The sequence below is a fragment of the Drosophila innubila genome, assembly GCF_004354385.1.
Source record: "Drosophila innubila isolate TH190305 chromosome 3L unlocalized genomic scaffold, UK_Dinn_1.0 0_D_3L, whole genome shotgun sequence".
In the NCBI taxonomy this organism is placed as follows: Eukaryota; Metazoa; Arthropoda; class Insecta; order Diptera; family Drosophilidae; genus Drosophila; species Drosophila innubila.
This window is the reverse complement of record NW_022995376.1, coordinates 361389-383088: the sequence shown is the minus strand read 5'-3', so window position 1 is coordinate 383088 and position 21700 is coordinate 361389. Positions and strand designations below refer to the sequence as shown.

The window sequence follows — 21700 nt, the reverse complement described above, 5'->3', positions numbered from 1 at the left end:
CCCAATATGATTTCACAAATGATTTTTGCAAGAAAAAATTAAAACTGGCCTCACTGTGCGTCGTCGCAATCATCTCGCCTCTCTCAATAGACTGCGGGCGTTACATGAGAGACTTGAAGCTCATTGCCAGCTTTTTACTGTTATTGTTTGAGCGCTCTCTCTGGGAATGCACAACTCGATAGCAGGTTTGCTCACCGTCTGGCTAGACAAAGCACACGTCACTGCCTATCTATCTACGACTTGCTTTTGCCATTCAAGATGCGCTCCTATTGCCCCGGCTCGTTGCGAATTTATTTTGCCGGTTCGCGTAGAGTCTATGTACGATACATATGTATTTATGTATGCATGTATGTATGTATTTGTATGCAAAAGTTGCGCTCTTCTTACCCGGCTAGTTGCCATTTCATTTTGTCGTTAGCAGTCTCGTTGCTAGTTACATTTGTCCTCTCAAATAGAACCACTTTTATGTCCTCTCTGCTGTCTCTTTGTAGTCTGTGCACGTTGCCAGAGACCAAGAAGCACAGAAAGTTTCTGCGGCTTTTATTATACGCCTCATATATATATTAAAGTTTTTATTTTATAAATATAAGCAGAGTTTATATATATTTAATTAAATATTGTTTCTCGATTGTCACGATTGACCAATGTGATGGAGAGTATATATTAATGGCAAATTTAAGAAATGCTGACTAAAACCATAAAAATGTACATCTCGATCAAGCTTACCCACTTAGCTTCAATACGTTTCTAATATTCTAAACAAGTTTCATTCAAATCGCACTTTTCTTAAATAAATGAATTTTTATAAACAGAAAATAACAAAATTATATTTTAAAAATGTAACATCTTGAAAAAGAATTAATATCGGTTTCATCTCTAGATTCGGTACTGAAAGTGAAACAGTTATTTTTGGTTCCGGTATTAATCCCTGATTTTAACATACATTTGCTCTGATATACTTAAATAAAGAAAGTCATTTGTGTACAGAGGTGAAAATGTACTTAAAATTAAAAGTCATCTTGAACGGACTTGCGTCCCACACTTACATTTGCAGAAAGCGATAATACCCGTTTTTTCTAAAACTCAATGTGTATAACTGAGAAGAAAAAACAAAGGCTAAGGACAAAGGCAGTGGAATGGAAACCAAACCAAAGGAAGCCGAAAATGTAAAGTATAGAGTTAAAAGTTGCAAACGACTAGATAAAATAAAATGATAAAAAAAACACACAACAAAGAAACTTTGAACAGTGCGGCCAAGATGTTAGTGTTCGTGTTCGTGTCGGCAAAACCGGCAACGGCAAACAACATTTTTCTTTTTTGCCAAATGCCTTCGAAGGCCGTTTTCCATGCTAGGAGCTAACAATAGTACCGTAAAGGCACTGAAACGAGTAGTTTCAAGTGCCCCACTAAGTCCTCTCTCTATATATTTCACTGTTTTTCCACGCACCACCTCAAAGATACATTTGTATCTGTTAGCTGCAAAACCTGACTGCGACAACAACAACAACAATATTGGAATGCTGTTTGACAAGTGGCAGCGACACAGCGTCAAGTGGCAGTGTTCAACGGATGAGGAGGCAAATAGAGGAGGTGAATTCACTGGCGAAGCATGGCGAAAGCTCTGCCATCAAAGAATCTAAATCTGGACTTGTCTGTTGGTAAATAGTTTTGTGTCTGCTGCAGATACATTTTATGCATATTGCAACTTTGTCACAAACCCAAATGCCTCTGTACCCTTTGGGTACTGGGCTAATGAGTAAAAGAAGGTATCTAAGCTAAGATTTAAGCACTTCCTGCGTCCTCTTTTTTTGCCGTTAAGTCAATGGTCTAATCCACCTAAAGGGCATCAAACAAACGACTCGTGCTATGAGCCTACCTAACATACTTTTTATCAAGGTAAGCAAACTTATAGATTATGTCCGAAGAAGGCATTTTTCAAACGCTTATGCATAAGAAAGTGGCTGGGCTATAACAATTTGCCTTCTTTTCGTGGATTCATATTAACTGAGTTAAAAACTACATAGATTAAAAGAAATTAACAAAATTACACAAGTTAATTTTTAACTACAAATATTAAATGGAACTTCCAATACCAATGTAATATTTTTCCCATGTTGGTTCAAAAGTTTTGTTGGGTTGCTTTTTATTCCTTTTAGTGGCACATAACAAAGAAAAGCAAGCCATAGCTTACAGTAATCAGCTGCAAGACCTACTCTGCTGTATAAACATTGTAAAAGTACAATAAATAGTCAAATTACATCCAGGTGTACACAAGGTGGGCAGCAATTGGGGAGTTCAATCTGCTATTTGCCTGTGTGTGGCGCATAACAAATGCATTGGGTTGGAATTGACAATTCGGTTAAGCACACAAAATTTGAATAACATTTCAGGAGAGTGCATAGCTTGCCAATCCCTGATTACGTCAGAAATAATACGTTCATGCGATCAACTTGTTTCGGCTTAGGACTTGCGACAGTCTCACCAGAAAGTTTCATACCCCCAAATGAAAGACTACTTTGTAAAGAACCCCACCAACAAATAAATAGAAAATCGTTTGATTTCAGTATACTATATCATTGTATGTGCGACTCATGTGCAACTAAAAACGAAATTAAAAATTAAACACATGTATTCCAGTTATAGGTTAATAACCCGGTGAACAGAAGCATTTAGGAATGAAGGGATGCAGCCTAAGTTACTACTTAATATTACTAGCACCACTCGATGCAGCTGCTACCGGAGACCGAAGAGCAAAGAACGAAGACGGTAGACGGGAGAAAGGGAGCACACTGCAATGGCGTCGACGACGATGGTGGCAAATGTAAAATGGCGGCAGCCACATGATGCACATTAGGCACGAAGCAGGACAGAACGACAACGATGGCAACGCTCAGCTTACATACAGACACAGTTTGTCAGAAAAGTCTTTTGACCAGGCTATCAAACCGAAACGCTTGTACGTTACGACCAACTATTAGCTGTGATAGCTTGATCAAAGATAAACCGATTTTCAAGTGGAATGTCATTTTGATCATGATTTTGACTCTAAATTCATTCTGTATTCAAATTTTGTCAATTTAAAAATTTTTATTATTTTCGACCAAGACTCAATTTTGATGGTAAGGGTCCCCCCTTTGAAATTTCGAAAATTCAAAATTTTAAATTTCAAGTTTTCACTTTTAATCAACTCCTTTTATCGTAATTAGTATAAAAAAACACTTTAAGCTTGATTCTGAGAACTTTCATTTTTTTGTAAAAAATCATGAGGAATTGGATAAAAATTTTGACTTGTAAAGTGACAAACTCCGAAGTCTGACCAACTTCGAACTGTCATAACTTGATCAAAACTGAACCGATTTTCAAGTGGAATGCCATTTTGATCATGATTTTGACTCTAAGTTCATTCTGTATTCAAATTTTGTTAATTTAAAAAATTTAATTATTTTCGACCAAAACTCAATTTTGATGGTAAGGGTCCCCCTTTGAAAATTCGAAAATTCAAAATTTTAAATTTCAAGTTTTCACTTTTAATCAACTCCTTTTATCGTAATTAGTATAAAACAGCACTTTAAACTCGTTTCTGAGACCTTTTATTTTTTTGTAAAAAATTATGAAGAATTGGATAAAAATATTGACTTGTAAAGTGGCTAAATCAGCAGTCTGACCAATTTCAGACAGCCATAACTTGATCAAATCTGAACCGATTTTCTAGCGGAATGTCATTTTGATAATGATTTGTCCTCAAAATTCATCTGCATTCAAATATTTTTAAGTTCACTTAAATAATTTTGTTGCTCTAGCACTAGCTGTTTATTTTGATGTCATATGTCTTAAAAATGGCTAAATTCGATGAAAAATATTTTCTTTTTACTTTGTTTTAAGAACCAAAGAAATACATAAAGTAGAAATAAAATAAAAATGAATAAAAAATATATATTTGTCGCTAGAGAAGTTGTGTACATTTTTAATTTTGTCTAAAGACTTTCTTGACTAACTGTTTGTATGTACATACATTGCATGAATATGAATAAAACTAAAAACTGCAACAGCAGCTATACGCCCACTCAAGCAACGGAACAGACGGACAGAACTGACAGAACAGACAATCAGATAGACAGAGGGAGAAGGATTAGGACTAAGGATAGGATGGGATGGGATGGGAAAGGATGGCTCGCTAGAAGGATAGTGGGATAGTTGAACGGACCAACTGTTATCTTTCATGTAGGGGGCTGTGCCGTTGAGTGTGTGAGTGTGTGCGAGAATTGGATTGCTTCAAGTGCCCTTAAATTGCCCCCATTACATAGACAAACACACACACGCACCCACATATACATATGCACGTTCTTGCATACAAATTTGGAGTGGGAAGAGGGACTCTTGAAAAGTGTTGCCACAGCTGCATCGTACACCTTACCCCGTACGTCTCTCTCTCTTTTAGAATTCTGTATTCTTTCATATGGCACTTTTCATTTCCGGCTATTGGACTTTTTCCCTGCATCCTCTTCATTCTTTACTTAAGAGGGCTACACATCTTCATATTTCAAGCCCGCGCTTTCCCGGTAATTCTTACTAGCTTCTACAAGAAGACAAGTATAACGCATATCCGGGAATGAGTGCGAAATTGAAAAAAAAAGTTATTTTATTTTTCTGTTTATTTTGGGAATAAAATTTACGCACAAATAATATGTTGTTATTATCAACACCTGGGATTTATTAATATTATGCTGCATTCAACATTTGATCTACTTTAAAATAATTTTGAAAACTTAAACAATCTTTTTACCAAAGCTTGCACGGCATGTCCCAAAAATAATAAGAGCTCCAGAGGGATATAAAAAAAACGATTGAAATAATTTTCTTCCTTTTTTCTTGTTGTTGTGTCGAAAGTCCGCATTTTTAATTTTATTACTTGGCTTTTAATTATTTTGTGGAAATGCCATGGCTGAAATGCACCACAGCATAAAGACATAAAGCACTCTGCTTAAAGTGCTGAACCTAGGAATTTTAATCAAAATCGCTAAGCATTGAAAATGACGACACTCGGACCAAAAAAATGCAACCAGACGACGTCATATGCTGTGAACACACTTTATGGGATTTTCGTTAAATAAAAGAATATACGGTCCATCTAGTTTCAGGCTCTTAGTTCATAGTCATAGTTCAAGTCGTGTCTTTTTTTTTACGCTCACATCCATCTAACATAATGAGAAAATTCTCGAAGAACGCTAATGGTGTTTATTTTCAATTAAGCGAAAGTCGCTAGAATAAAGGAAAATGTTGTTACAGAGAAGCTAAAGTCTGAATTGTTTTAATCAAACTAAAAAGTGAAACTATCTCAAAAGTAGCAAAAATTAGTTTCAAATATACCACATTATTTTTTTTTAATTCGAGTATGTCTGCAAACAGCAAATTAGCTTTAAATAACAATTACGATCAAAAAAAATTTCTGATTATTTTATACATAAAATAAGATAAAAAAAAGTCATTGATGATTTTTATTTCTGATTTAAAAGTCTCAAAGGACCTTATTTGTGAGAAATAAAATAGTAAATTACCATTAAAAGAGTTAATTTTTTAGATTTAGTTTCGAATGAAAACAAAACCTTGAATTAAGCATACTAAAGAAATCGATCTTTTTCTTTTACTCGTAGACTAGTGAAAACTATAAAATATCGTCATGGAATTAGGATGGATAACCACCATACTAGACCATAAATATTTGCGTTGAAATGTTTGCAGTTGCCGTGCAGAACAAGTTCTTCACATTTCACATTTCTCTTGGGCATCCACTTGAGGTTGCAGCTTAGGCACAGCACTGTAGACTCTAGAGGCATGTATTTGTTAACTGTGCTATTTTTACAAATTCAGGTTAAAATACTTTAGTCAAGTGACAGGCAGAGTCTCACGTGTGACATGATAGTATGAATAGACATACGCAAACAGACGCATCTTTGGCCCTATATATGGAGACGAAGAATCTGCTAACGTAAACAAGCAAGGTCTCTTTTTGTTAAAAATAATGCGTGAAGTGAATAGCAGTATAAAAGATTATAAAGCCAAAATTTGTAAGATTTTCAGCCTTGACACAAACTTTAAAAACCCAACTAAAATGTTCGGATCAAATGGAAATATATAATATTGCATTAGAAAATTATTCGAAAACATCGAAAAAAAAGTGTAAAGCTCAAATTTCTAATTTACTTTTCATAGGCACGGTTATCATTAAAAGTTGTATTAAATATTTATGTATTTTTTTTTTTTTTTTTGCTTTAATTAGCTATCTATATTTATGTAACTGTATGTCCTGACTTACTGACTGATTGAGGATGGCACAGCTCAAGCCATAAGACCTAGGAGGCTGAAATTTTCACACAACAAAGCTGAGACAATGTTATATAAAATAAAATGAGTAAATTATGCTTAAAACTTAAAAATTTATTGACAAATCCTAAAAGAATAAATAATTTAAAGTTTTTACTATTGTAGGCCCAACAGCTCTAACCTTTACGGGTTTTCGTGTTTTGTAAGTTAATTTAATGTTGCTGACATCAAATTGCATGGCTGTACAAATGCATAAAATTAGTTGCCAATTAGAAAATGCAGACATGATTGACTTTTCGAGGTACTCTCTCCCTCTCAACTTTAGGTGAATAGCAAATGGAAATGCTTAATGCAATTATCTTGAATTTATTGACAACATTGATAAACGGTGTTAACTGTTGGCAATTTTCGAATTTTCATAATTCAACAGCTCTTGTTTTTTAAATTAACAAGGAACTCAAAGCCCCAACAAATTGAATATGATGAAACTTTGTCCATCATAAACGCCATTTTACACATTTGCAATCTGGCATCGCCCAAGTTTGTGTTAGACAAATTTGCTCCCCTTCTTCTACTTCTTCTCTGCCCTAAACAAATGTGTTTTGTGCAAATTTTCATTTCTTAGTTTCAAAACATTTTGGGCAAGAAAAACAATTTTATCGGCAGCTGCAATAATCGCTAAATTTCCACTTCAATGAATACCACCCCGCCTGATTCTAATCCTAAACCCAAGGTCATTTACTTTGGTAAACTAACTAAACATTTTTCCACATAATCTGCTGTTAAGCTTTAGACTTTTCGGACCTATCATTAGGTCAAAAGTCAGGTTTTTTAAATCAAGAAAGGTCGAGTAAAATGTATCCAGAGGATTACTTACTTGTGACTTACAGTGACTATTCACGTTAATATAATAAATATATAAAAATAATAAAGAATAAATAAATACTCTGGATATATATTGTTATATTAAATGTTCTTTTTGTGTTTTAAATAAGTACACGTCTTGTTGCTTCATTGGTTTTAAAGAGAGTGATCGTTCTCCTTTATTCAATTATGTTCAAAGGCTTATTACATAGAATATTATAAGATAGCTCTGCCGCTAAGAACGTCGGCAGAGAGAGAGTTGCAGTATGTATGTATGTATGTGGCTATGTATAGACATGTATATATGTACAGACGGCACATACTTGAAAAGTGTTAACGTTAGCGATCCCACGCTGCGGCCAGTCCGCATAAGTGACGGATCCTATTACTATAAACATAGCAACAAAGTGTCGTTATGTTATGAGTTATTACTCTTACTTTTAAGTTGGGCATATGACCACTTGTTATACTGTATACTCTACAATACTGTGGGCATATGCTCATTTGGCATACAACATACTACAATATATTAAAAATTGATCAACCTGTTTCTAACTTGCCCAAAGAATCATAAGCAACTACACAAAAGCCAATTAAGCTACACATAAAACCAAGAAAAGTATATATCTAATTTTTTTTCAAAATAAAATATGTGATTTTTTTTGTTTTGCTTAAGCAATTACTTGACATACTCTTTGTATAGCAAGTCTAGGGGCTGGAAAAAATACTATGTGCCCATGTCACGCATACGTTACGTGAGCATGAAAAAGTCCTTATAGTTCGGTAACAGGAACGTGGGGTGCATCCTAAGGAAAAGTTGGCTAAAATCTAGAAACATCGACTGAACTTAATGTTAGCCCTCGGATTTCGTGCAACATTAGCTTAACTTTGGTGAAGTGGGTACATTTCTCAATATTTGCATGATTAGTACATCCTAATCAGCATCAACATCTCATTGTATTAAACCCAATTTTTGGTTCTTGGCATCTCATTTTGCCATTTTGTTTCGGCAAATGAAAAAAAGACAAACCAGAAACTAAAACATAGACACAAAGATATAGGCTAATGGTATAAAAAGATAACTAGTTAAGAAAAAATTATAAAATGAAAATGAAAACATTGAAAATGTTTTCAAAGAATATGCAATGACAATTCTTAGACTTAAAGCATTTCTAAAAGAAAAATTTATATAACGAATTGTGGTATTTGCGTTTCTTTTGATATTTTATTCTTAGTTCTTTGAATAAAAATGAAAATTATTAATTCGTCAGCTTTTGTAATAATATTATTAAGTAAATTTCAAGAACCGAATACCGAAACGTTTGTTCCGTTCCGTCTGACCAACTTCAAACTGAACTTGATCAAAACTAAACCGATTTTCATTTTGATAATGTTTTGTCCTCTACTTTCATTCTGAATTCAAATATCTAGCTGTTTATTTTGATGTCATACTTCTTATAAAATGACATCTTAGCATTTTAAAATGTTTCAAATTTGATTTGTTGTACCGTTACGTGCCGATACTGATACTGGAACCGAAAGAAACAAATCTGAAATAGAACCTTTACCGAAATAGTTATTTCGGGACGTACCGGAAACGAAACCGAAACCTATATTTGATTCGGTTTGATTCCCTGATTTTTACTGTTATGGAACTTTCCAATGGAATAAGAGTAGTACGTACCACCGGCACGGGTATCACGCAATAGACACAGGGATGCCCAACAGTTGGCAGACCGTAGGCAGCAGCGGTCGCAGCGTTTACACACAGATGATCCGTTTTAAATATCTTTGTTGGCGGTGGTTGGGCAATCAGTGAGGATGAGGCGCTGGAGCAGCTGTACACAGTTGAGGTTAAAGACGACGTCGTGCTGAGATTATTGCTCCTGTCTCTTAAATTTAATGTTGCTGTTGCCTTTGTTGTTGCTATTGTTGTTGCTTCTTTGCTGGATACAGTTGTCGTTGTTGTTGTTGTTGTCGGTGGCGGTGGTGGTGGTACCGCTATTAAGGCCAAGGAGCTGCTGTCTATGCTGACCGAGGCCGAGGCGTTGTTAGCCTTAGAATTTGTTGCCAGACAATCTGTTTGAGTTGTAGTTGTTGATGTATTTGTTGATGTTGCTGTTGCTGTTGTTGTTGCTTTTTCGTTTGCCGCCGCTGCTGTTGTTGCTGTTGTTGTTGCTGCAGTTGTTGCCTCTGTTGTGTCTGTTTCTGATTCAATTCCTTCTTGACTTTTATGATGTTCCTTCAAGTCTTGCTGCTGCCGCTGCTGCTGTTGTTGTTGTTGTTGCTCTTCAACTTGATTGAAATTACTTAGTTTCAATGTTGTTGTGGGCAGCGGTGACGTTTTTCTCTTGATTGACGCAATTTTAATGGCTATTGTTATCAACGTTGGTTGTGAATTAATTTTATGCTTCTACGCACACTTTTATGATTCTACGCACTCTTTTATCTAACTACTTTGAACTCTGTAACTCTTTGAGATACTTTTATCGTTCTGAGATACAAAGTTAACAGAATGATTCAAGCTAATTTTTATTTTAGTTTATTGCATAAACATTTACTAAGTTTTTTAGTTTAGTTTCTATTTCTATTTCTGTTAACACTGAACAATTTTTATAACAATTATAGTTTTTATTAATACACATGGAGACTTTAAAGAGCTTTTTTTGTTGTAAGCTGAGCTTCTTGTCAAATTAAATTTTATACACTTTTTATCGCTGTTTTTATAATTAACTCACAATATAAATTTTATTTTTTTTCCCCGCAAATTTATTTAAAATAATACTGATATCAAGGGTATATGTATTGTTTTCTTAATTTTTTCTTATTTTAAGAGATTTGTTAAATTGGAGTTTTATATTTATTGTAATCGTTATTTGAGCTTCAAGTTTTTTATTTTGTGTATATGAAATACAACAATCCTCACTTTGCTTATATTATTTATCTATTTTATTTTATTTATTTGAGCAGCTGCTATTTTTGTTCTTTTCCTAATTTACCACTAGTTAATGTAAATAATACTGTTGGCTGAATGATTATATTTTTTTAAATGCCCAGTCAATATTAAGTTATTTTATCTGAATTCACTCGACTCTTTTATGGACAGAATGCACATACAATTCAACGCGTTTGCAAAATGCAGAGCAAATTTCAATATTACGTACAGTATTAATTTAAAATTAATGCAATTTGCATTTTATTATTGCAAATATGAATGTTCTTTTTACTGTTTTTTGCTTGTGTCGCGACACAAAATGGCGACTTTTTGTGAGAAATACACTTGGTGCTTATTAAAACAGACGTCTGATGGAACTTTTGGCTCAGTTAGGGTAATAGCTAGGGTATTAGCTTGTCTTGTCTGGCTTGAGTTGGGTTTCAGTTGCGACAAATTTTTTGGAAATGAAACTTAACTTGACAATCGACGAATGGATTCTGATTTCTCATTGAGAAAGGTTTCATGTTCAACATGAGCCACTGCGAAGCCATTCGGCGACAGTGTTCGGCTACTCACGATGACGTATTCGTGACGAGTACACGAGTACTTTTGCAGAATCCACAGAATGGCGCATGCGTTGACATAAGGCGTTACAGGAAACACGACAGACAGACAGACAGACAGACGGACAAACAGACAGACAATCATCATTCCGGATTACCGACTTGTAGAAGAATTTTATTTATTTATTTATTCGATTCTTACTTCCAAGTGCTAGAAGGGTATCCTTATAAGTTAATGCACCTGTCACTAACATAAATGATAGAAATATTGATTTGGATAACCTACTCAACTTATTTTCAGTAAAATTAAAATTAACAAGTAGAGTAAAATAACTGTATTTAACACAATATGTGTTAGGTTAAACATAATGCTTTTAACATATTTTTTTTAAACATTTAATTATTATTGCTAATTTTACTAAAAATAAATTGAAATAAACTTGTGTCGTTTAATGTGTTCAAATTTGTCTCTGTTTAACAACTCCAAAATTAAATCCATTTGATTTTCAGTTGGGTTGTGTGTGTGTGTGGGTGTGGGCGTTGCCAATTGAAATGCATCTTAGCCTATGTGACCGTAATTACTATAATAACTTTTGCCTTTGCTTTGTCATCTTGGAATGTATTCACAAATTATAATTTTATAATGACCATAATTTCGAGCCAATTCGGCATAAATCAAATATTCGTACGAGTATTTGATTTAAGCATTCAAGAAATGTTTAGGCAATTAATTCTTAAGCATAGTATTATTGATTATTATTATTGATATCTCTATGATAAAAATGTAGAGCAATCGAATAAATACGGATCAGATTAATTAATATATTTCTTGCATGTAAACGCATGTTGTTTAATTTACGATTCAGACTTAGAGGCCTGTGAGTGTCAGAAATTGATATGATGTGGATATTTGGGTAATGGGAGCAGAGAATATAAATCAATATCAATATACCAATTTTCCAATCAAATAAACTAACGCTGCATATGACATCTGTCCCTTAACACAGCGCCCCTTTCGTTTATGCCAAACAAGAATGGTCCTATCAGCTCCTATTAGATCCTACAAAAATTGAAGAATGCTATCGAATGATTTGAATGAATGAGGTTGGCAAACAGATGAATGAGCAACTTTGAGGATGTCGGATTGATTGATTGCTGGCTGCATTTGATTCATTCATTCCATTAAAGCGGTATTTAAAATGGAGTGAAATGGAGATCCCGAACACAGAATACCCGTTACTTATTTCAATATATATTAAAGTACTTTAAAGAAATTACTACCTAATAAAAACTACTACCAAATACTAAAGCTTGCATTAAAACATTAAAAACATTTTGTTTAATGAGATATGGTAACCAAATTGTTAGAATACGCATTTAAGTTGGTCTTTTACATTCATACAAAATAAAAAAACAAATATGTGATATTTTTGTCACATCACTTTCTTGACTAACTTTATTTATACTCTACATGCAAATATCAAAGCTCAAGGCTACATCTTTAAAATGTCTCATGTATTTTGTTGATTTTTGAGTATATAATAAAAGTATAAATAATATAAGTAAAAAACCTACATTTGAATAATTCTGTGGGCGAGGCATCTGCGGCGGCAATTGTTGTAAATTTGTTGGTGCCCTTATTTGACCAGTAACACCGGGTCCATGTCCGGGTCCGTGTCCGGTTCCTCCTCGGACAGCCGGCTGATAGAATCCGGCCATTTGTTGCGGCTGCTGATGAGGAGAAGATGCTGGACTGTAACGTGGATGCATTACAGGTATTTCGATTTATTTAAAACTGATTGCCAGCGAGTCAACTGAAAGTGGGTAAAAGTTTAATTGTGATTATTGCAAAAATTAGCAAATTAAAAGAAGAATAAGAAAAAATTATTAAAAATCTATTTTAAGAAAAGTGTCTTTGATTTTCGATTCAATTTTCTTTTGCATAGAAAACTAAAATTTTAATTTTAATCTCTTACTCTGTTCCAGTTAAACTTTTAAAAACTTAACACTATATTAAGAAGCAGCAAGATTTCTAATAAATTCAAATTAATAATCAGTAATAAATTAAATACGAATGGGTCTCTCTAAAAATGCACTTTGCAATGCAATTAATATTGTTGTTAAAACTTAAGCGAAATGCTTTTATTTTATTTTGAGCCTCTGTGTCTGAATTTTTATATTGTTGAAACCAGGGAATAACACCGGAACCGTTAACCGAAACTAACCGTTTCGTTTTCAGTACCGGAACTGAAACCGTAACCGAATGAAAGTTCTCTGTCAAGAACCGAAACGTGTGTACCGGTACAGTTGTGGTCAAAGAGTTGACCAACTTCCAACTGTCATAACTTGATCAAATCTGAACCGATTTTCTAGTGGAATGTCATTTTGATCATGATATGGCCTCTAAATTCATTCTGTATTCAAATTTTGTTCAATTAAAAATTTTTTATTATTTTCGACCAAAATTCGATTTTGATGCTAAGGGTTCCCCCTTTGAAATTTTGAAAATGCAAAATTTTAAATCTCAAGTTATCACGTTTAATCAACTCCTCATATCGTAATTAGTATAAAAAAACACTTTAAATTTGATACTAAGACCTTTCATATTTTTGTAAAAAATCATGTGAAATTTAACAAAAATTTGGACTTGTAAAGTGGCCAAATCCGCAGTCTGACCAACTTCAAACTGTCATAACTTGATCAAAACTTAACCGATTTTAAAGCGAAATGTCACTTTATTCATTATTTTCCATTTTTATTTGTTCTACACTTATATTTTATTAAATTCTTGAAAAAAAATAATTTTCTCTAGATTCTACCAGATATTGATTTCGATGCTAAGGGTCCCCCCTTTGAAATTTCAAAAATTCAAAATTTTAAATCTCAAGTTTTCACTTTTATTCAACTCCTTATATCGTAATTAGTATAAAAAAACACTTTAAAATTGATTCTGAGACCTTTCATATTTTTGTAAAAAATCATGTGAAATTGAACAAAAATTTGGACTTGTAAAGTAGCCAAGTCCGCAGTCTGACCAACTTCAAACTGTCATAACTTGATCAAAACTTAAACGATTTTTAAGCGGAATGTCACTTTATTCATTATTTTCCATTTTAATTTATTCTACATTTAAATTTTATTAAATTCTTGAAAAAAAATAATTTTTTCTAGATTCTACCAGATATTGATTTCGATGCTAAGGGTCCCCCCTTTGAAATTTCAGAAATTCAATTTTAAATCTCAAGTTTTCACTTTTATTCAACTCCTTATATCGTAATTAGTATAAAAAAACACTTTAAACTTGATTCTGAGACCTTTCATATTTTTGTAAAAAATCATGTGAAATTTAACAAAATTTGGACTTGTAAAGTGGCCAAATCCGCAGTCTGACCAACTTCAAACTGTCATAACTTGATCAAAACTTAACCGATTTTAAAGCATGTCACCATTATTTGATAATTTCTAAAATTTCAAAATTTTAAATCTCAAGTTTTCACTTTTATTCAACTCCTTATATCGTAATTAGTATAAAAAAACACTTTAAACTTGATTCTGAGGCCTTTCATATTTTTGTAAAAAATCATGTGAAATTGAACAAAAATTTGGACTTGTAAAGTGGCCAAATCCGCAGTCTGACCAACTTCAAACTGTCATAACTTGATTAAAACTGAACCGATTTTAAAGCGGAATGTCACTTTATTCATTATTTGGCATTTTAATTTATTCTACATTTGAATTTTATTAAATTCTTGAAAAAAAATAATTTTTTCTAGATTCTACCAGATATTGATTTCGATGCTAAGGGTCCCCCCTTTGAAATTTCAAAAATTCAAAATTTTAAATCTCAAGTTTTCACTTTTATTCAACTCCTTATATCGTAATTAGTATAAAAAAACACTTTAAACTTGATTCTGAGACCTTTCATATTTTTGTAAAAAATCATGTGAAATTGAACAAAATTTTGGACTTGTAAAGTGGCCAAATCCGCAGTCTGACCAACTTCAAACTGTCATAACTTGATTAACACTTAACCGATTTTAAAGCGGAATGTCACTTTATTCATTATTTTCCATTTTAATTTATTCTACATTTAAATTTTATTAAATTCTTGAAAAAAATAATTTTCTCTAGATTTTCCCAGATATTGATTTCACTGCTAGGGTCCCCTTTGAAATTTCAAAATTCAAAATTTTAAATCTCAAGTTTTCACTTTATTCAACTCCTTATATCGTAATTAGTATAAAAAAACACTTTAAACTTGATTCTGAGACCTTTCATATTTTTGTAAAAAATCATGTGAAATTGAACAAAATTTTGGACTTGTAAAGTGGCCAAATCCGCAGTCTGACCAACTTCAAACTGTCATAACTTGATCAACACTTAACCGATTTTAAAGCGGAATGTCACTTTATTCATTATTTTCCATTTTAATTTATTCTACATTTAAATTTTATTAAATTCTTGAAAAAAATAATTTTCTCTAGATTCTACCAGACATTGATTTCACTGCTAAGGGTCCCCCCTTTGAAATTTCAAAAATTCAAAATTTTAAATCTCAAGTTTTCACTTTTATTCAACTCCTTATATCGTAATTAGTATAAAAAAACACTTTAAACTTGATTCTGAGACCTTTCATATTTTTGTAAAAAATCATGTGAAATTGAACAAAATTTTGGACTTGTAAAGTGGCCAAATCCGCAGTCTGACCAACTTCAAACTGTCATAACTTGATTAACACTTAACCGATTTTAAAGCGGAATGTCACTTTATTCATTATTTTCCATTTTAATTTATTCTACATTTAAATTTTATTAAATTCTTGAAAAAAATAATTTTCTCTAGATTCTACCAGACATTGATTTCACTGCTAAGGGTCCCCCCTTTGAAATTTCAAAAATTCAAAATTTTAAATCTCAAGTTTTCACTTTTATTCAACTCCTTATATCGTAATTAGTATAAAAAAACACTTTAAACTTGATTCTGAGACCTTTCATATTTTTGTAAAAAATCATGTGAAATTGAACAAAAATTTGGACTTGTAAAGTGGCCAAATCCGCAGTCTGACCAAATTCAAACTGTCATAACTTGATCAAAACTGAACCGATTTTAAAGCGGAATGTCACTTTATTCATTATTTTCCATTTCAATTTATTCTACATTTAAATTTTATTAAATTCTTGAAAAAAAATAATTTTTTCTAGATTCTACCAGATATTGATTTCGATGCTAAGGGTCCCCCCTTTGAAATTTCGAAAATTCAAAATTTTAAATCTCAAGTTTTCACTTTTATTCAACTCCTTATATCGTAATTAGTATAAAAAAACACTTTAAACTTTATTCTGAGACCTTTCATATTTTTGTAAAATATCATGTGAAATTGAACAAATATTTGGACTTGCAAAGTGGCCAAATCCGCAGTCTGACCAACTTCAAACTGTCATAACTTGATCAAAACTTAACCGATTTTTAAGAGTGATGTCATTAATTTTGAACTGTAAGTAGTAAACAGAATCGGGCAACATCAGTTACATAGCTATTAGCTACAGGAGCAGCAGCATTGTAACTGTGCAACATTGTTGCTGAGCAACATTTATCGATATGCAGAATGCGTTTGTTTTGGTTCTTTTTTTATATTGCACTTTTCAAATCGCAATTATTCTCTCACTGTTCACAATTGTTGCACAATGTAGACTTAAAAATAGCACACAGCTAAGTGAAATGTATTTATGTTTATAGGGCTACGCACACAATTGAACAATTGGCTCAGACGTATATAATAAAATAGGTAATGCCAAAGAATAATATTACGAAGAAGAAGAAACTAAACATTACACAAAAGTTTTCATACACGTAATTACATACATATGTGAACTTACAGTTAATTTTTTTTTTAAACAGCACTTTTATCAATTATCGCCTATTTTATATCCGCTGTTGGTTTTCTTGTTGTTGATTAATTAAATACCAACTGCAGAGCTCCAAAAGGGAGAGAGACAGCAAAAAAGCGTAGGTCGTATTGCGGCGTCCGCAGCTGACTGAACGCGAGAGAGAGAGAGCAAGGTGATGGTAAGAGTTGAGAGCGCAGACCGAATGCCGCTAAAAGCATATACAATTGGCAAAACACACACAACAAGTGAGCACAAAATAAAACCGCCTACGTATAATTTATTGAGTTTTCTACTGCAGCAAAAACAATTGTTTTCAATAATGCAAATACACAACAACAATAGTTTGACATGCAAATACAAAAACAAATGCAAGACTGTCCAGCAGAATAATAATGTGTGTGTGTGTGTGTATCTGAGTGTCATTCTTCTGAGTATGTGTGTCTGATTGTTTTTATATCTGTTTCATTTTTGTTATTGCTTTGCACTTTTCGCTCTTGTTTATTTGATCCACAACATTTTCAACTAAATATTTAGTGATTAATGAAGTGGATCAAATAAGCTGTGAGTTCAGTGTATGTAGATGCGTATACATACATACATACACATGTACAAATGCAAGTATTTTTGTACAATTACAAAAAAAAAAAACAAAACAAACAAAACTATGAATATAGAGTGCAATGACACGAGACATGCAAAAAAAGAGAATGAAAGAAAATTCGGATTCGCTTTCAATTAGCTGAGAGCTGTTTATTTTTTGCCGCAGCAAAATTTGTTACGACAGCGAAAAATCTGCGTTAAGTGTGCGTGTTTTGCAAGTATGTATGTTGGTGAGCGTAGGTGTGGTGAGGTGTGGTAAGGTGGATTGCAGGTTGATATACTCACTATTTAAAGTCACCTGTTTATCGCCTTTCCCTTTGATAACGCTTACGTTTACGATTACGAGATTGCGATTTTTCTCACAAATACCAATACAAGCACACACAATTATGCATATAAATATGCTCATACATTTGGGGCAACCGGACACAAGGAAGTAAGAAGAAGAAAAAGAAGAAGAGCCGACCGCGCACTTTGCACTGGCGCGCGCTCTTTCTGTTGTTGTTGTCGATGTTGTTAGTGGGTTAAGATCTACAATTTGTTGTTTTGTTTAGGGTGCGTAATGAATTTTGATTTATGTAAAATGCGCAACGAGAACCGACAAATATCGAGCAAAAAGCGCAACACACAACAAGCCGAAAGCGTCAACGGAACGAAATGTTAACGAAAAGGTGGGTGAATGAAAAACAAAGCAAATAAGCGACCAGCTTCAAAGAGAGAGAGAGCGTAACACGAACGAGAGAGCGAGAACGAGCAAGCAAAAACAAAAATTACTTTGCGTGTTCGCATTCTCTCGCTCTCTGTGTTCAGTTGTACTGCCGGTATTCGGCAAAAAGTTGCAGCTTTGCTTTTGCTTTTTTGTATTTGTTGTGTGTGCAAAGTCAACCGGTGCAAAGAGAGAAATTTAAATAATTCAACAATACAGAATTATATTGTGCACTTATGCATGTATGTATGTGCCGATTAGGCGCATACAGTTAGTCAAGAAAGTGTTTTGACAAAATACAAATTTACATTCATATTTGTTTGTTTGTTATTTTTTAAAATAGTTCATTTAATGAAAATTACGTTTCTTTTATTTTTGACAGGAATAATAGAAGTAGAATTAAAATAAAAATTAAACAAAATATATGTAAATTTTTTTTTGCAGATGAAGCTGTAGTTATGTAGCAGCCAGGTTTAGTTAGGCACATATTCAAATGTACATATACAGGCCTGTTCTGGTTTTCACTTTCTGTTTTATCGGATTTAAAAAAATGTAATTTTCATCGTTGCACTTGGCTAAACATTTTAAAATTATATTTAAGCACTTTATTGGACATAAATTCACTAACTCAGAGTGAATTCAATACGCAAAATATTTCCAGTTTGATATAAGAACAGGTTAAAGATTTTAACTTCCGAAAAATCTTGCCGAAAGTTGAAACCGGAACAGGCCTGATAGTGAGTATGATACACATAATACACTGATAAAAAAAAGAATGATACAATTAAATACAAACGTATTTGTTATTCTCATGTTAGATTAAAATAGAAAACGTATTAAAATTAAATAGATTCAGGGAATAACACCGTAGCCGGTACCGGAACCGTTAACCGAAACTAACCGGTTCAATTTTAGTACCGGAACTGAAACCGTAACCGAAAGCAAATTCTCTGTCAAGAAACGAACACCGAAATGTTTGTACCGGTATGGTTGTGGTAAAGTTGCTAGGTCAAAGAGTTGTCCAACTTCCAACTGTCATAACTTGATCAAAACTGAATAGATTTTCAAACGGAATGTCATTTTGATCATGGTTTGGCCTCAAAATTCTGTATTCAAATTTTGTTCATTTTAAAAATTTAATTATTTATTACCAAGACTCGATTTTGATGGTAAGGGTCCCCCCTTTGAAATTTTGAAAATTCAAAAATTTAAATCTCAAGTTTTTACTTTTAATCAACTGCTTATATCGAAATTAGTATAAAACAGCATTTTAAATTTGTATTCTTATATTAAGAGTTGCGATTCTTAATATAAACATTCTTAGTGATAGTAGTTCAATCTTACAGAATTTTTTTTTTCAGTGAACATTTGCTTGGACATTTTGAAATATTTAAATAAAATTAATATTCTCAACAAGTTTCCGGCATAAATGTGCCACACCCACACATGAGCATTATCCATTATCCCAAATCTGTTTACGGGGTACACTGGAATTTCAGCCCCCCTCCCCCACCACCCCGCATAATTCGCACCAACGTCTTTGGCACATAACAAAGGACTAAAAGACTAAACAAATGATGCATGACGACAGAAAGCTGAAACATCCCATACTCACCCACTCTCACACCCACACACACACGTAGTGAGAGAACAATGTTCTTTTTAACAATAAATTACAACAACAAAGTCTATCTAAATTTGAAGAATGAACAAATAGCAAAGAAGAAGCGAAAACAAGGACATGCCAAATAAAAAAAAAAAATAAAATAAAAAAGCAACGCAGCATTGTGAGACATGCAAAGAATTTAAATTTATCCAAAATATGCAAATTTAATGTCACTATCTTGATATGCAAATGTCGAACAGTAGCAAAATACAAAGAAAAAGAGAAATGTCCCAGAATGAAATAAAAATTGAATTGAAACAAGCAGACAGAAATCAAAAATGTCAATACGTATACATATATGTATACATATATATACATACATATGTACAGCCTCCCACACACCCACACATGCACAGAGAGTGAGTGAGAGTCAGATACAAGCATGTAAAATAACATATTATGGGACTGCAGTATTTTCTTGTGTGACGCGTTGGTATTTTCATTAAGTTTGGCACCATTTTTAGCATGTGTTTTTTTTTACTCTCTGCCAACCGAATACGTGACCTTTGGCAATTTTCAGAGTCTTGTATGGTGAGTAAACAACTTTACTTATCGCATCTGTCCGGAAAAATTAGAATTTTAAATGAGTTTCAAAAATAAGTAATGATTTTAAGAATTTTTATATAAAAAGTCAAAATTAATTTTCTTTTTTTTTGAAAAAAAAAAAAAATAAATAATGTTTAATTCAAATCAAATTTTCCTCTTTTTGCTTTCAGATTTGTTTGGTGAGTAATTAAATGTTAAAGCATTTCAATGCTTTAGGCTGACTACAGCACAAAATTAATTTGACAATAACATGTATTTGAAAGTGATCTATTTTTTTCTAATAATAATATAATATTTCTAATAATAATTGAGAAAGCATGCCACAATCATTTGTTTGACCGACCGACCAATACCCCTTACAGCACCCCTTTACAACCTTCCCCGTTTTTATACCCTGGTTCTCTTTGAGGGTAGGCAATATTTGCGGTTAGATTTCTATTGTTTTGAGTCTGAGAGTCCGCAGAACGACTTTGAAATGGATGTTTCATCGGCGGCAGTGTAGACCCAAAATGTTTCAACAGTCAGACCACAATACTGAGTGCTCCCAGGGCTTAAACCACGCCAACAGCTGTGGGAACAAAGACTCTTTTTCCCTCGACTGCTTGTTTTTTGGCTGTGAGCAGTGTTGCCAACTTTTAAGTGGAAAATGTAGTTGTTTCTGTTGAGAAAGCTTAAAAAAATTCGCTGAATTTGAAAAAGAAAAAAACCTAAAATGAATTTTTTTTTTTTTTTATTTTCCTTTATATTTATTTATGAGTTTTCTACTATTTTGACTAGTTTGTATTTAATTCAGTAACACACAATTCACTAATCAGTTTAATTTATTCAATAAGATGAATTTAACATTAATTTGAGATGTTAATAAACCAGAGTATAGATAGACGCAATTTTTTTTTTTAAATATTTTTATCGACGGGGTTGCTGAAATAACCAAAAATAGCTATAAAATAGCTAAATTGAAAGAACTGGCTTGCCAGTCCCTCGCGCTGTGTTCGCTCAGATGAGCACTTGAAAATAAAGCATATTTTTTTCGACTGAAACAACAAGTACAATCTTAAGTGGTTACAGCTTTTCGGGTGTTTTGAAATTGAATTAAACTTGCTTTACCATTTAAAAGGGTTAAAGGAATTGCACATGCATATAAAGACAGCAACACAAAAGATGATTTTTTATTAACCAATAATTAAATTTAGCATCTAAATTGGAAAATTCTTCTTTTTTCTATCATTGTTCATTTTTCCCTCACTTTCCCCTTAACACGTGTTCAACAAAGTGTTTTGGAAAACTTGTTATGTGTATGCAACTCATGTATTATTTGCCGATTGATCGATAAATTGAGTTTTGTTTTAAATGTTTTAGATTTTGATTTTAAACGCGATTCTCAGATTGAACTTGCATCATAAATATTATAATTCACTTAGCGTTACTTTAATCACATCTGCATGCAGCCATTATTTTAGTCAATTCCCAAGGCATTTATCAAAACGTACGAACAATGAGTACAAAACGATTGCAATTAGCAGTAACAGAGAATAACGCTGTAATCAAGAAATATTATATTTACAAACAGAAGTAAATAATAAGTCAATGACATTCGAAAAGTCAACAAGA

At 32.8% G+C, this 21700-nt stretch overlaps 1 protein-coding gene across 1 annotated transcript in view; it reads right to left on the bottom strand.

Moving 5' to 3' along the window:
• Positions 1-16687, bottom strand: part of LOC117788200 (protein alan shepard) — a 72350-nt gene extending 55663 nt beyond the window's left edge. Inside the window, exons 1-2 of the mRNA XM_034626891.1 lie at positions 16560-16687; positions 12259-12497 (exon numbers count right to left, since the gene is read on the bottom strand). Of these exons, the coding sequence (XP_034482782.1) occupies positions 12259-12453 (195 nt within the window). The 5' untranslated portion in view covers positions 12454-12497; positions 16560-16687. The remainder of the gene's footprint in view (positions 1-12258; positions 12498-16559) is intronic.
• Positions 16688-21700: the final 5013 nt, after the last annotated feature.